The sequence below is a fragment of the Neolamprologus brichardi genome, chromosome 5 (genome assembly GCF_056152115.1).
Source record: "Neolamprologus brichardi isolate AB-2024 chromosome 5, ASM5615211v1, whole genome shotgun sequence".
Classification (NCBI taxonomy): Eukaryota; Metazoa; Chordata; class Actinopteri; order Cichliformes; family Cichlidae; genus Neolamprologus; species Neolamprologus brichardi.
In genome coordinates this window covers 30,445,997-30,459,977 of record NC_142108.1, presented here as the reverse complement: position 1 = coordinate 30,459,977, position 13,981 = coordinate 30,445,997, and the positions used below count along the sequence as shown (strand labels likewise).

At 40.2% G+C, this 13,981-nt stretch overlaps 1 protein-coding gene across 1 annotated transcript in view; it reads left to right on the top strand.

Annotated features, from left to right (window-relative positions):
• shmt2 (serine hydroxymethyltransferase 2 (mitochondrial)) overlaps nt 1-6,316 on the top strand; it is a 29,597-nt gene extending 23,281 nt beyond the window's left edge. The window contains exons 7-12 of the mRNA XM_087841018.1: nt 1,308-1,447; nt 1,570-1,732; nt 1,940-2,039; nt 3,808-3,963; nt 4,590-4,697; nt 4,957-6,316. Of these exons, the coding sequence (XP_087697144.1) occupies nt 1,308-1,447; nt 1,570-1,732; nt 1,940-2,039; nt 3,808-3,963; nt 4,590-4,697; nt 4,957-5,084 (795 nt within the window). The 3' untranslated portion in view covers nt 5,085-6,316. The remainder of the gene's footprint in view (nt 1-1,307; nt 1,448-1,569; nt 1,733-1,939; nt 2,040-3,807; nt 3,964-4,589; nt 4,698-4,956) is intronic.
• The last annotated feature ends 7,665 nt before the right edge of the window (nt 6,317-13,981 follow it).

Genomic DNA, 13,981 nt, shown 5'->3' with positions numbered 1-13,981 from the left:
ATTATATTTACATGCTTCCAGCTCCCGTTTCTGCTCGGTGACCTCTGTTGTTATATTTATAGAAACAATCAATGCGAAAACATGCATGGTTGTATGTGTAGAAAAGCTGTAATGAATCGACTTCAATTAGAACTGCGCCCCCTGGTTGATGCACAAGACATTACCACTGGTTTTCATAAATGCTGCTTGGGGGCGTTAACATTCCTGGCAGCGGGGAATATCATTGCAGTCACGGATCAATTGGTCAGGAATCCACTAGGTATCCATCATGGTCCTGTCAGCAATGAGGATGCTATTTTAAGTGGCTGTATCTAAATGGTAAATGGACTGGTCCTTCTATAGCGCTTTTCTACTCTGAGCACTCAAAGCTTGTTCATTCACACCCTTTCACACAAGCACTTTTTCTAAGCTGTTACTAAGTGCTTCCTTTATAACATTCACACACGCATTCATACACCAATGGAGTATTCATACTCTGATCAGAGAAAACATGGCGGTTAGTATCTTGCCCAACTGGAGCAGACCTGGGATCGAACCACCAACCTTCCGGTTAGTAGGTAAAACTTTATTAGGTAAAACTTTGTTATTTTTGTTATTTTCACAGTAGAGGGTGTGCAAATATTAAGGGTATAACTATTGCACTGTGTACTGTGTATTAGATGGAGGAGTTGTACAGTGAGACTGATTCCCAGTGTCTTTCAGTGGTGCATTTGGGTGATCTTAGTCTCTCACTTAACACTGCTCCTGTGACTGGTCAGCACAGATGAGTGGGCGGGAGGTATTGCCCAGCATTGTCCTTACTTTCAACAAAATTCGGCTCTCCGACACCACCTTAAAGGAGTCCAGCTCCATCCCCACAACATTATTGTCCTTTCAGATCAGTTTATTGAATTTGTTGGCATTCGCGACCCTCAACCTGCTGCCCCGCCATGCAACAGCATAGAGGATGGCAGCGGCCACAACAGACTCATAGAAAATTCTGAGCATTTCTGACAAATCTTCAAAGAAGTCAGCCGCCTCAGAAAATACAGACGACTCTGGCCCTTCTTGTAGAGCACAGTGGTGTTTTTAACCCAGTCCAGTTTATTGTCGGTGTGTACTCTCAGGTATTTATAGTCCTCCACAATGTCCACATCGACCTCCAGTATTGAAACAGGGGTCACATGTTCCCTGATCCTCATAAAGTCCACAATCAATTCTTTGGTCTTTGTCATATTGATCTTGTATTGAAAAAAACTGGAACTTTCCTGCCACATGTTTGTCTTAATTTTATAACTGTTCCCTCATCCTGCCTCTTTTTCTTCCAGCTGTGTACCAACGTCAATGCCTACCTGCTTGCTGACATGGCTCATATTAGTGGCCTGGTAGCAGCCAAAGCCATCCCCTCGCCCTTTGAACATGCTGACCTGGTCACCTCCACCACGCACAAGTCCCTCCGTGGAGCAAGGTAAGGTCAAACTGTAAGAGACACGGGTGGGAACAAAAATCAAATTACTGAGAAGCAAACCTGGTTTGGTTTTTAGAGAATAGTAAAAGTGCTTCATCAGTAAAAGATTCTGTTCTGTCCAGGGCTGGTCTCATCTTCTATCGGAAGGGTGTTCGCTCAGTTGACAAAAAGGGAAAGGAAATCATGTACGACCTCGAGGACAGGGTCAACTTTTCCGTCTTCCCCTCCCTGCAGGGTGGACCTCATAACCATGCCATTGGTGCTGTAGCAGTGGCACTCAGACAGGTCTGCACAACCTTAAGAACATGTTGCATAAACTTCAGTCAGCAGAGGGGAAGTAATCTGTTCTGTCACAAGATGCATATGACATTAGTTTTTGTTACTAAAACGTTAGACATGATGCAGTTACATCATACAGTTTCTTGATGTCTGTATCTATTTTTGATAGCCAAAGGATAAACTTACTGTACACTTTTGGTTCTGTGTGTCCAGGCACAGTCTCCCCTGTTTAAGGAGTATATTGACCAGGTGCTAAAGAATGCCAAGGCTATGGCTGCAGCTCTTCTCAGCAAAGGCTACACTCTGGTATCAGGTAATCTAGTGTGCACTTCTTTACTCAGCACAGAGCATTTAACACTGAAAATTCACATAAAATGTCCTGTAACAAAATGCAAATTACACAGCAAGAAAAAAAGCACAAATCCATTTAAATTCATGATGTGCAAATAGGCTAATGTCGCCGCGCCTGCCTTGTCAGTCAAGAAAATAAAATCAGATGAAAGTGGTCACTTTGCGGTTGTGAGCAAATGCTTGGATCTTGTACTGAATCCAATACGCTGGCCTCAGCTGTTTTTTGATGTATAGCCTTCAATTGATACTCTAAAAATACAGACTTGTCCTGTGCTTACTCTGCAGTGTGTACATACACCCTTCTTTAATCCCTTAGTAAATGTTTTAGCCAAATAACTGGAAAGAGTGGAAGACCGTACCAGTAAAACACATATTCAGTGCTTTTACAAAGCCTAACTATCACAGAAAGACAAACTATCACAGAGACTAATAATATCTTATCTTATAACGTTTGGATGACTCTTAAAATCTCTGTAAACTGGAACTTAATTAGTTAACATCTCCCAGTTGCATTTTCTCAGTACAAAGCTAGAATAAGTTCATACGATCTAATTACTAGGAGGTACACTGTACAGCTACCTTCCATAGTCTCAGCTAATGGAGAGCGTCATTACCAAAGTGGGAAGAGGCCTAAAATGTTCTTGTTCCACCACAGGTTATAAATAATGCTGTCAGTTCCTAAATGTTGTCTAATTAGCAGCATTCTTCAGACATAATGTATGCTTAAGAAAGCAAACAAGCAAAAAAAAGGCCCACGCTTGGCCTGTGATTTACTCGATCCCATTAATCTCCTCACTGTCATTCTCTTCGGGGGTGATTTTTGAGATTTATGTTGTAGAGTTCTCTATTTTAATGGTCAGCCATCTTGAAAATTGAACTCTGTACATTATGAACTTGTAAATGATAATTCCAGAGTAGTAGAATTACACACAGTTGCACACGGGCTACTCTGATAGATTTTCATAATGTTTGACTATTAAATGAAGTGCTGTGGAGAGCTGCCTTTGTGTAGTTGATGTAGGGAGCACCAAGATAAAAAAGCATCAGTATAAAAGTCATCTTGTCCATAACCAACAGATTTGTGAACTAATGAGCAAATCCTGCAGCCCAGGCAAGGTAAACTAGCTGACAGGTTGTGTAATGACTTATCCATGTTTTTAAAGAAAGCAACATTATCAGGTACTTGCATTGATACTCTGAACACATAATTATCCACTCATTTCCTAAATAACAGCAATTTAGTGAGTCATCACTTAAAAAAAAGAAAGAAAACAAAAGAAAAACAAAAAACTGCCTCACATGGTCATCCAGCAGCTCGGATTATTGTGGGTTTTTTGGTTTATTATTTCTAGAATAAAGATATTTACAATACCTTTGGTGGTTGTCACTATTATTGGTTTGACTTTTACGTGTCCTGCTTAAAAAAGTGCATTTACTCTTGTGGAAGCTAACGGGGATCCAAATAAATGATCTATTTGTCTCCTTCACACTTAAATCTTATTAAATGAACAAAATCTAATTTGGCTTTTTTTATTTCAGCGTTGTGAAATGTATAAATAGCATGAATCAGATAAGCACATAAAAGAGGAGAAGATGTCAAGCAGTACTCCTTCTTAATCTAATATCTGTATTTCATACATTGGTGTGACAAGGTGCTGTGATCAAAAGCTTCACAGCGAGGTTCATGTGTCTACAAAACAACATGCTTCTGTCCTCGTTAAAAATTCCAGGTGGGACCGACACCCACCTGGTCCTCGTGGACCTGCGGCCCAGGGGTGTTGACGGGGCTCGGACTGAGAGCTTACTTGAGCTTGCGTCAATCTCCACCAATAAGATTGCCTGCCCTGGAGACAAGAGCTCCCTGACGCCTGGTGGCCTCAGACTAGGTAAGAGGCAGCTTCACATCACACTGTGTTTGGCCGAACACACACCAGGGGTGTTGTGAAACTATGCGCTTCCCTGCATATTCATTTTAAATGTTAAAAGAAACCGATCAGTTGTCCAGCAATGTTATAAAGTTTTTTTTGTCAGATTTATTTTACATTCACCACCTTCAATTAATCTGTGTTGCTTTTTTAAAAATGTAGTTCTGCATATGGAAATTAGTCAGCCACAAATTAAGCCACAAGCACTGAGCTGTTCATGATTAATTAAACTTGTTTGGCTTTTTAATCATCTTCCAGGATGTTCAAGAGCTTCTCATCTACACTCCCTCATTTTTAGCATTATCTTAAGGCAATATTTCTTACCTGTAATCCAATGCACTGCACTTATTACTTTCTCTTTTGTCCTGCACCATGGCAAACATTAGTATTTGTGTAGACGAATCTGTATAGATTAATTACTGACCTTTTAAGAAGCTCCAAGTCTATACTATTTTTAAAAACTATATGGCCAAATTAGCAGAAAAAAAGCAAGAACAAGAATTTAAAAAACGTAAAACTGGAAAAGCACAAAAGGAAGTATATAGTTTAGTCTATTTCAACCTGAGTGATGTGTTCTTCTCTGTCAGGTGCTCCAGCCCTGACCTCGAGACAGTTCAAAGAAGCTGACTTTGTGCAAGTTGTCGAGTTCTTGGATGAGGGTTTGAAGATTGCCTTGGATGTCAAGAAAAAGACAGGTGAGCCTGCTGTGAGGAGGGGGGCAGATTAATCTGTATCTCAGTGGATGCCTAAAACATGTTGAAATTCTTTTTTCCAAAGCACAGTTTGAAACTGTTCATTATTAACTGTAATAGCATTAGTGAATTTATAAAGTCAAATATAGTGCACGCTCTTTAAAATTGCTGCATGAGAGAAGACAAAATGCCCAGTGGTAGTGAAACAGAGGAAGCTAAGAATAAACATCTGAGCATTTCTCTTTTCTGTTGTTGTTTGCAGGAAAGCTCCAGGACTTCAAGAACTTCCTTCTTCAGGACCCAGAAACGGTGGCTCGCATCGCAGATCTGCGCCGCCGTGTTGAAGCTTTTGCCAGGCCCTTTCCCATGCCAGGGTTCTCCGACCATTAGCCCATCCACTGTGGACTCACGGGTCTATCACAGCCAGATGGCAGAGAGCCGGCAGGGCAGAAGTGTGGATGGAGTGAAATGTGGCTGGAGCCTGTGAGCTGAAATGGCTTCAATTCACCTTTTCAATCATATACGGGAAACAATTTTTATACTGCTTTGCAGTCACGAGTCGGTCATCCATTCCATTTTGAGTTAAAGAAACAATCAGATGTGACAGATTTTCTAGAGCAGAACAAAATATTTTTTAGTGTGTGTGTGTGAAGATTTTCTTCTTCATATCATTTTGTAATAAAAGTGTGCGTGGAAGAAATAATTAGCAAAAGTCGGTGTCACAGTGTCTGTGATCTCAATGAAAAAGAAAAATCATACTGGAAATGTTTACTCATGGTCACCTACTAACCGGAAGGTTGGTGTTTCGATCACTATCTGCTCCAGTGTGCATGCCAAATATCTTTGGCTGGGCAGCCTTTTGCAAGATACGAACACCAAATTGCTCTCTATCAGAGTATGAATGCGTGTGAATGTTAAATAGAAAGAGCATAGAAAAAAAGTGCTTGTGCGAAGTGCTATATAAGATCCAGTCAGTTTACCATTTACCCTTTAATGTGTGTACCTGCTCTCATCACTGAAAAGCACAAGGCTAGTGACAATTCTGGTATTCTATGGCGAATGCTAAAAGGTCCCAGGTAATACGCACAGGGCCCACTGGAGGACGTCAGGCCCCAGCCACCTTCATGAAGTCTGTTTCTTAATCTTTGGTCAGAGACATTCACACTAGTGGCCTGCTGGAGGCCCTTTCTGTTCTCATGTGCTCATTCTGCTCCTCCACAGTGCACACGGTTTCAACAAATGCGAATAAACTGTCTACATCCCAACTCAGTCAAAACATATTTTACTATAGTGTTCATAAGTCTCTGATTTATTTTTTTTTTAACTGACAACTGCTGGTTTGAACCAACCTTTTTCATGTTTGTCTTAATTTTAGTAGTGCCATTCTAATGGGATAGCTCAGTAGGTAGAGTGGTGGTCCCATGATCAGAAGGTTGGGGGTTCAATTCCCCTGAACAGCCACCCTGAGGTACCCCTGAGCAAGGTACTGTCCCTACACACTACTCCCCGGGTGCCCAATGGCTGCCCACTGCTTCACTGAGTGAATGGGTTAAATGCAGAGAGGAATTTCCCCATGGGGATCAATAAAGTACACTTTCTTCTAATAAACCCCAGTAATGAAAGTATGGTCTGTGTTGTGTAATTCTGTTATATTGTTATGTTTAACGTATTTGCAGAGCTTTAAAACAGAAATCTTAAGCTTTGAAAAACTAATTTAGTCAAAATATATAGAAAAATGTGAATGTATGCATCTATTTGATATTGACATAACATTGTTGGTGGCATTTACCTGGCAGAGTTTGCAGATGAAAGTTTCCTAAACAGTACAGATTCTAAGTTTCTACAGCTCCACTTACATGCATACTCATATAATTACATTTGATTTTTTTAATTTCATGATACCTCATTTCTGGTTTTCAAGAAGAAAACTTTTTACAAACGTTACGTTTTACAAAAAAAAGTGTTGGTTTATAAAATAAGTATGAAAAAGTTTTTCCATTTCCATTTTTTTGCAGTTTGGTTGGTTTTCCACAAGTCAGCCTCTTACACTCACTGGCCATTTGGTTGGTACACCTCACAGTAATATTTCCTCAGGAGAAACCATAAATTAAAAACTCATCTCATTTAATATGTGCATCTGTTCACTTGTTTTTTTGCCCCTGAAAGCTACGCTTATTTCAATCTCATAGCAAGGTGTCTCTGAAGGTGTGGCCGTTTCACCTTAACACTGATTGGAGCAGGGTGACTTGAGAGGCCGCCACCTTTTTTTCTGGTGGTTTGCACTTGCCCATTGTAGATAACATTCATGTCTTTGACAGTAAACTAAGGGAAACCAAGACAGCGAGGCAAGCTGCCACTGGCCCTGCTTTCACAGCTCTGAGATCAGTTACGATCTGCGCTTCCTTGCAAGCTCCAGCTAGCATTAGCAAGTAAATGAGTTTCTGTGATTTATCATTGTACCCGATAGGTTTACTCCTGTTAACCATCCTTGGTCAACATGTTGACCATGATATAGAGAAGAGTTTGAAAAAGTTGTACTTCATTGTCAGTACATTAACAATCGAAACTCAGAGAACTGCCGTTCAGCAGGATATTAGGGCTGGGCGATATGGCCTAAAATCCATATCATGGTATAATTTGAAGCACGTGCGGTAACGATATATATCATGATATATTCTTTTCTTCTGTATAACGTATTTTCCACACTATAAGGCACACTTAAAATCCTTTAATTTTCTCAAAAATCGAGAGTGTGCCTTATGTATAAATTCTAGTTGTGCTTACTGACCTGGAACCGATTTTTGGCGTGCAGAAATCTGTTAAAAAATGTTTTAGTACAACTTTGGTAAGCAGCACTGCTTGATGGATTGTCAGAGCATTACGGCTGCTGTGGTGAGGTGCTTCGCGGAGTAATCAGGGTCCAAAACTCCTTCGAATTCAGGTCCCAAAGTCAAACAAACACTGAGAGTTAAAAACGGTCTAAGTTCTTTCGTCTTTAATAAAATCATCAGCGTTGCTGCTTTACCAGGTGCAACAATTAAGTTTAACATCCATGAAAACAGAAGTTATTAAATTTAACGGAGTTACAAGTTAACAGGAAGTTAGCTCGCTAGTTTCCACCTAAACATGACATACCATGTTCTGACCGAGAGATTTTTGAAACTAATTAAAACGTACAGCTCTGCTACCACTTCCAACATAAATGAAGACAGAAAACTAAACAGCAGTGGGGTTTGCAGGGTTAATGAAGTTGGACTACCTGGTATATAATGTTGTGCTACGTGATTGCTAGCAACACAGCTATGTTAGCATAACATTAGCACAGTGAAGCTGGAGGATGAACGCTAACCTTTTTCCACTCGATAAAAGTTAACATGAGGGATTCTGGTGGTCAGGGACAAATGCAATCACATAGCAGGATGCTATACATGGGCCAAACTTCAGTCAGGAGAACAACTGAGATTATTCATCCACAATATGAGGTTAGTTATTAATATACTGCAACAATATGGGAATAGAACAGCTGCGAGGAAATTCAACATTAATGAATCAATGTTACGGAAGTGGAGGAAGCGCAGGTATTGGCTTTCCCCATATTTCAAAAGTGCTTAATCTCTTTGCTGTGACTGTCGCCCTACATGATTTGCAGAATGGTTTTAGCCGCTGCGATGCTTTCGACCAAAACAGGCGCAGCTTGATGACATCATCAACATGCGCTATCGCGATAGAGCGATATAGTCAAAATCTCTATCGTTGGCCAAATTTATATCGTTTCTACCGTATATGGTTTATATCGCCCACCCCTACTGGATATATTTCTTTTAAATTCCAGATATGGTTGTGTTAGAAAATCCGAGTAGATGAGGTGTTCCCAAAACACTCAGTCCGGCCCTTCTGTGTGAATGTAGTTAGATAGCACTAAGTATAGATAAAGTGCTTGTGAGAATGGGTGTGACTGGGTGAATGTGGCATGTTGTATAGAGCGCTTTGAGTACTCCGGGAGAGTAGAAAAGCGCTATATAAGAATCAGTCCATTTACCATTTACCATTTACCATTTAACAAACAACCACATTCAGAGTCAGCTTGGTCAGAACGCCAGCAGATTATCTTGACCATGTCAACATGCCTAAATACAATAGTTGCTGCCAAGAAAATGCTTGCACTAGCAGGTGAGTCTATCATAGTGGCTGGAAAATGTACTGCAATTTGCTAAAAGGACATTTTTAGAGCTGGTTCCTTCATGTGGCACACTGCCCGTGCCTCAATGCTCTTTTTTTATACTTAAATTGTTATGCCCCGCCCACTGTTCGGCTGTTCTCTTTCCTGCTGACTGCTTAACAGTGGGTGTGAATACCTGGCACTCATTTACCATGAAAGTAAGCAAACTTGCTAAAAGTTGTTTTTTGTTTTATAATAGTTACTTTCATAAGCATAAATACTTTTCCTTTGCTCGCTTCCAATAGGAAGAGTTGCACCGGACAACTCACGCCTTTCCCACTCTACGAAAAAGGTTCATCTGCTAATGTCAGTTGGCTGCATCCACAGGTAGGTTTTTGTTTGCTGCTTGTGCTAATATGTCCAACAGACGCTGAAGTCTTCTCTCTATTTACTGCTACTGCCTTATATTGTAACATGTAACCACTGCATGCAATAGAATCCATCAATTTTTTAAAACGTTTGCATGAGGTTGTTTTCTCTTGCTGAGCTGTTTGTATGAGATACCAGTTAGCTAATTTGCATAAAGTAGAATGGCATTTGGGACTATTTTTGTGCCAGTGTTGGGCTGAGTTGTTTAGCATTTCCCTGTAGACAGGGTGCTGTTGTTTTGGAGGTTTCCTATAGGCTTGCTGTCAGTGTCAGAAAATATTGGCATAGAAAAGTGAATATTAAATGCAAACATTCACATATTTCACTTAATTTCAGCAGTCGGACAAGAAAAAATATTTCAGTGGAACCAGTGTTCATTCAGCCTTTGCCACTGTCCACTGTTAGGTTATCAGCTGTTTTGTGTTGATTATTCATGTCATATCTATGAAGACATTTTTATTGTCATTTTAATTAAATTAATAAGAACACCTGTGGCAGTGTTTAGATGTGTCTGAATCTTTTCGGAGCTGTGGACTGCTCCTTGTGCAGCGAGTCATCACAGACCATTTGACCTCAGCAGGATTTACAGAGATGCATTAAAGCTGGCGCCGGGATTGTATTTTTGTGGAGGAGTCTTTTGTTTGCGTAAACATGTGTTGTGCCAGGTTCCTGCTTGCAGGACTGATCAAGTCAGAGTCCCTGATATTTCAGCTATGCATGTTATGTGATGTGCAGATATGCATATTAAATCTGTGGATTTACATGTCTGAGTATGAGGTGGCACATTCAAGTTGGTTTCAATGCGTAACAAGAAACACTTTTTTAAATTCATCCATGTAAAATGTGTTATGGTTTCTGGGTCTTGAACCCAAGGCTTTGTGTTTCTCTGTGGATTTAGTGAATCCTTGTGGTTTTGAGGATCACTTGTTTTAATTTCGCTCTTTTGCAGTTTTAGTCAGGCTTCTATATTTCTTTGCCATTTATTATATCCTTTGTTTGTATTCTAGTTTATCTTTTTGGTTATGCAATATTTAGTTATCATCTTTTGTGATCCCTTTCTGTGTTCCAGAAAGGGTTCGGTCTGGTCTCTCTGTCTCCTGTTTGCATGGTTGTCTGGTTTCCTCTTTCATTCTGTTACTTCTGTCTGGTCACTGTGCTTGTTTATCACCTGTATCAAGTTCATAAGTCTTAGGCTGGGTCTCGGTGTATGTGTTAGTTCCTGTTTTATTTTGATAGTGTTTCATGTGCTTCGTTCTGAGTTTTAGCTTCTCTGTTTAGTTGATTGACTTGATTTGTTACAGCTGTGTTCCTTGATGCCCTCCCAAAATTACCTGGTGTGTATTTATTTTAGAAGTCTCTGCTGTTCTTCCCATGGTAGTGTATTCCATTGCCCTGTTTTTCTCTAAGTTAATTCCTTGTTTCTCAGATGCTTTTGGTTTTGTTTTCCTTTGGAATACCAGCACAAAAATGGTAAAAAAAAAAAAGGCCTGTATTTGTGTAGCGCTTTTAGTAGTCCCTAAGGACCCCAAAGCGCTTTACACATCCAGTCATCCACCCATTTACACACACATTCACACACTGGTAATGGCAAGCTACGTTGTCGCCACAGCCACCCTGGGGTGCACTGACAGAGGCGAGGCTGCCGGACACTGGCGCCACCAGGCCCTCTGACCACCACCAGTAGGCAACGGGTGAAGTGTCTTGCCCAACACAACGACCGAGACTGTCCAAGCCGGGGCTCCAACCGGCAACCTTCCAATTAAAAGGCGAACTCCCAACTCTTGAGCCACGATCGGCCCACAAAAACTGTGATCTTGTTGAATCGTGCATTAGGATCCACACTACTGAACCATGACAAAATAGAATTTACTAAGGGTACATTTATGTCATATTTTCCTTTACTTTGATTTTAAACGATAACAGCTTATGTGCATTGTTGAATATGTAAGTTAAACAATTTGAAATGTTTTTTGTTGGAAAATCTGAAAATTTTTTTGTGTATCAGCCAGCCACGACAATAAAACCAGTGAGAGGTGAAATAAGTAGCATGTTGTTCTTCACAAGTCTTGGCAAGTCTATGACATGCCAGCAAGTTATTTTTGAAGCAGACAGCTGACCTGCCAAATATTAGGCAGGTGCTTTTAACAAGCAGACTGATTTGTAGGAATCATGAAAAGCAAATTGCGCCTGTACCTTACTTGTCTCCAGATGATGTGTGTGACAAAATATGACTATAGTAATGTACTGTCAGTTTCTAGTGCTTCTAGTGCAGTATAGAAACATTGTGTCTACAGGAGCTGCTCCACCATGGAAGCCCATGACACAAAGCTCAGAGTACAGAGGTTTTGTGTTGAGGTTAACGCTAGACGTTTGGGGGTCTGCAGTTAATGAGACAGCAGAGCGTTGGTCACTTTTGTCGGAGTACTCAGAAAACCTTAATCTGCCAATTTATGGGGTCTCGAATTCAATGAGTGACAGTAATTCATACCTGCAGTTATAAATATATTCAGGTATAGTTTGGGATTATTAATTTTGTTGGTATGCACTCAGGTGGTCTCCATTCTGTGGTCATGGTATTTTTCTTCTATGAGTTTGTTATTACTTAATGCCTACAAAGCCGAGGTTACCTGCTGTGCATTACAGCTACATAAAGAGTGATGTGTTTGACTACTGACACCAGTAACTATTCTTCTGCAACCAAAATTTAACTCAGTTTTACATCGGAAAATACTGAAAACAACACTGCACACCTGCATAGTAGGTTTTGGAAACTGCTTTACACGCGCACACGCGCACACGCAAACAACTTGGTGAGAAACCTTTCAGTCAGCACTAATGGTTCCGTCCTTAAAAGAAAGTATTTGTTTTTTGTTGGACGTCTTATGTAACGCAGCTTGCTCTTAATCCCTTGCAGGAGTTACCACAATATTTTCATTGTTCCATTCGGTAGAAGCACAGCAGATGAGTTATACTCGTCCGCTGTTTTACCAGCAGAACAGATCATAAAATCACTCTGTAAAAGGAATGGGTTCACAAGCAAGAAAAAGTGCAATGAAAAAGTACTCTTCAGTTATAATTGTCATAATCGTACACAGTATTACCCATCTGGTACATTTCCTCATAATGTCGGTCATATATCATAGCCTTAAAACTCCCTCTGATCTGCCCTCTGCTGTAAAAACAGAAGCATACACACACACCGAGACACACATACATATACACACACACGCACACAGTTTAAAATGAAAGGATGATAAAATTTAATTCCCTTGGTAGCTGATCTGACAATAAATCATGTCCTTTTAATGAGGAGAGGGATAAATGACAGTGTCAGCAATTAATTAGAAATGCATCTTCAGCCTGTCATGTCTGTGGGGCTGTGTGTGTGTGCGTGCGTGCATGCGTGTGTGTGTGTGTGTGTGTGTGTGAGAGAGAGAGAGACGGTATGAGTGTGCCTCACAGTATGCACGAATGTACCTTTGTCACTTCAATACCTGTCATGATTAAACCTGGCAGAAGTTGATACGACCATAAAATGATCTAAATATAAACAGGAGGAGCTGTCTGTCTGTCTGGATGTAACCATGTTACAAGTCATATTTATACATCCAAGCCACACTAATGCGTTGTAATTATTCCACGAGTGCTTCTCATAGTGTCAGTGCCATCACATCAGAGCACATGGATGATGCTGGTCTGTACAGTAATCCTAATCCGGCTCCTAATCCTTTCATGCTACCTCAAATGCTGCTGCTGCTAGTGCTGATAATCATAGTCAAACGTGACCCTTTATCGAATCCCCTGCACCAACAATGCACAACCTAACAATACTAAAAAACAATGTCCTGCATAGCAGGGAGTTTATAATCTTTCTACCAGCTGTACCTAACAAACGTGAAACACAGATTTAGACATGAGTGGAAACAACCTGCAGTCATATCAGACACACCTTTTTAAAGTAACCTGTGGCAACTTTTTTTGATCAGTGCTACGAGTAACAATTACAAGAGAATCATAGCTACAGGTCATGTCTGCTTTTTTTCTTCTTCTTTTGTGTTTTTTATTTTTTTTATTTTTTTTACAGGTGGCATCATATCAACTAGCTCCTGCTCCACTGAGTCCTTCTCTGCTATTTTCCTGATCTCTTATAAAGAGATAAACTTACAAAGTTTGCGGTTTCAGTGATAGTTGTATATCATATTATATCACTTCAAACAGAGGTGATCCAGTAATGCTGCACTAATGAATTAGACTAACTATTCACTTTAGCTAAAGTTATTAAGTTAGCTAAAGAGTTGGGATGCTGTGTAAGACATAAATAAAGCTAAAATACAAAGGTTTGGACACCGTTTTGCATGTTTCCCTACTGTAGGGGTCTCTGCAAGCATACAGGGCTCTGACAGGGTACAAGATGATAACTTTGGAATTCTACTAGAAACAGTCGATCATATTTGTTTGTCAAAGCTGAATCCAGGGCAAACTACGCTAAATTAGCGTTTTTAGCTAATAGCTACAATAACCATAAAAGTTACTGTACGGCTATCATTTGTTAACATGACGCTTGTTCTTATACATGTAATACATTTATTACCAACCTGAGAGTTTATCCGCTGATCATTCGACATGACGAATGACTTCTGAAGTCTTAATTCAGCTCAAGACGCTGTAGATTCCCGTCAGTAACACTTTTGGTCCGCTA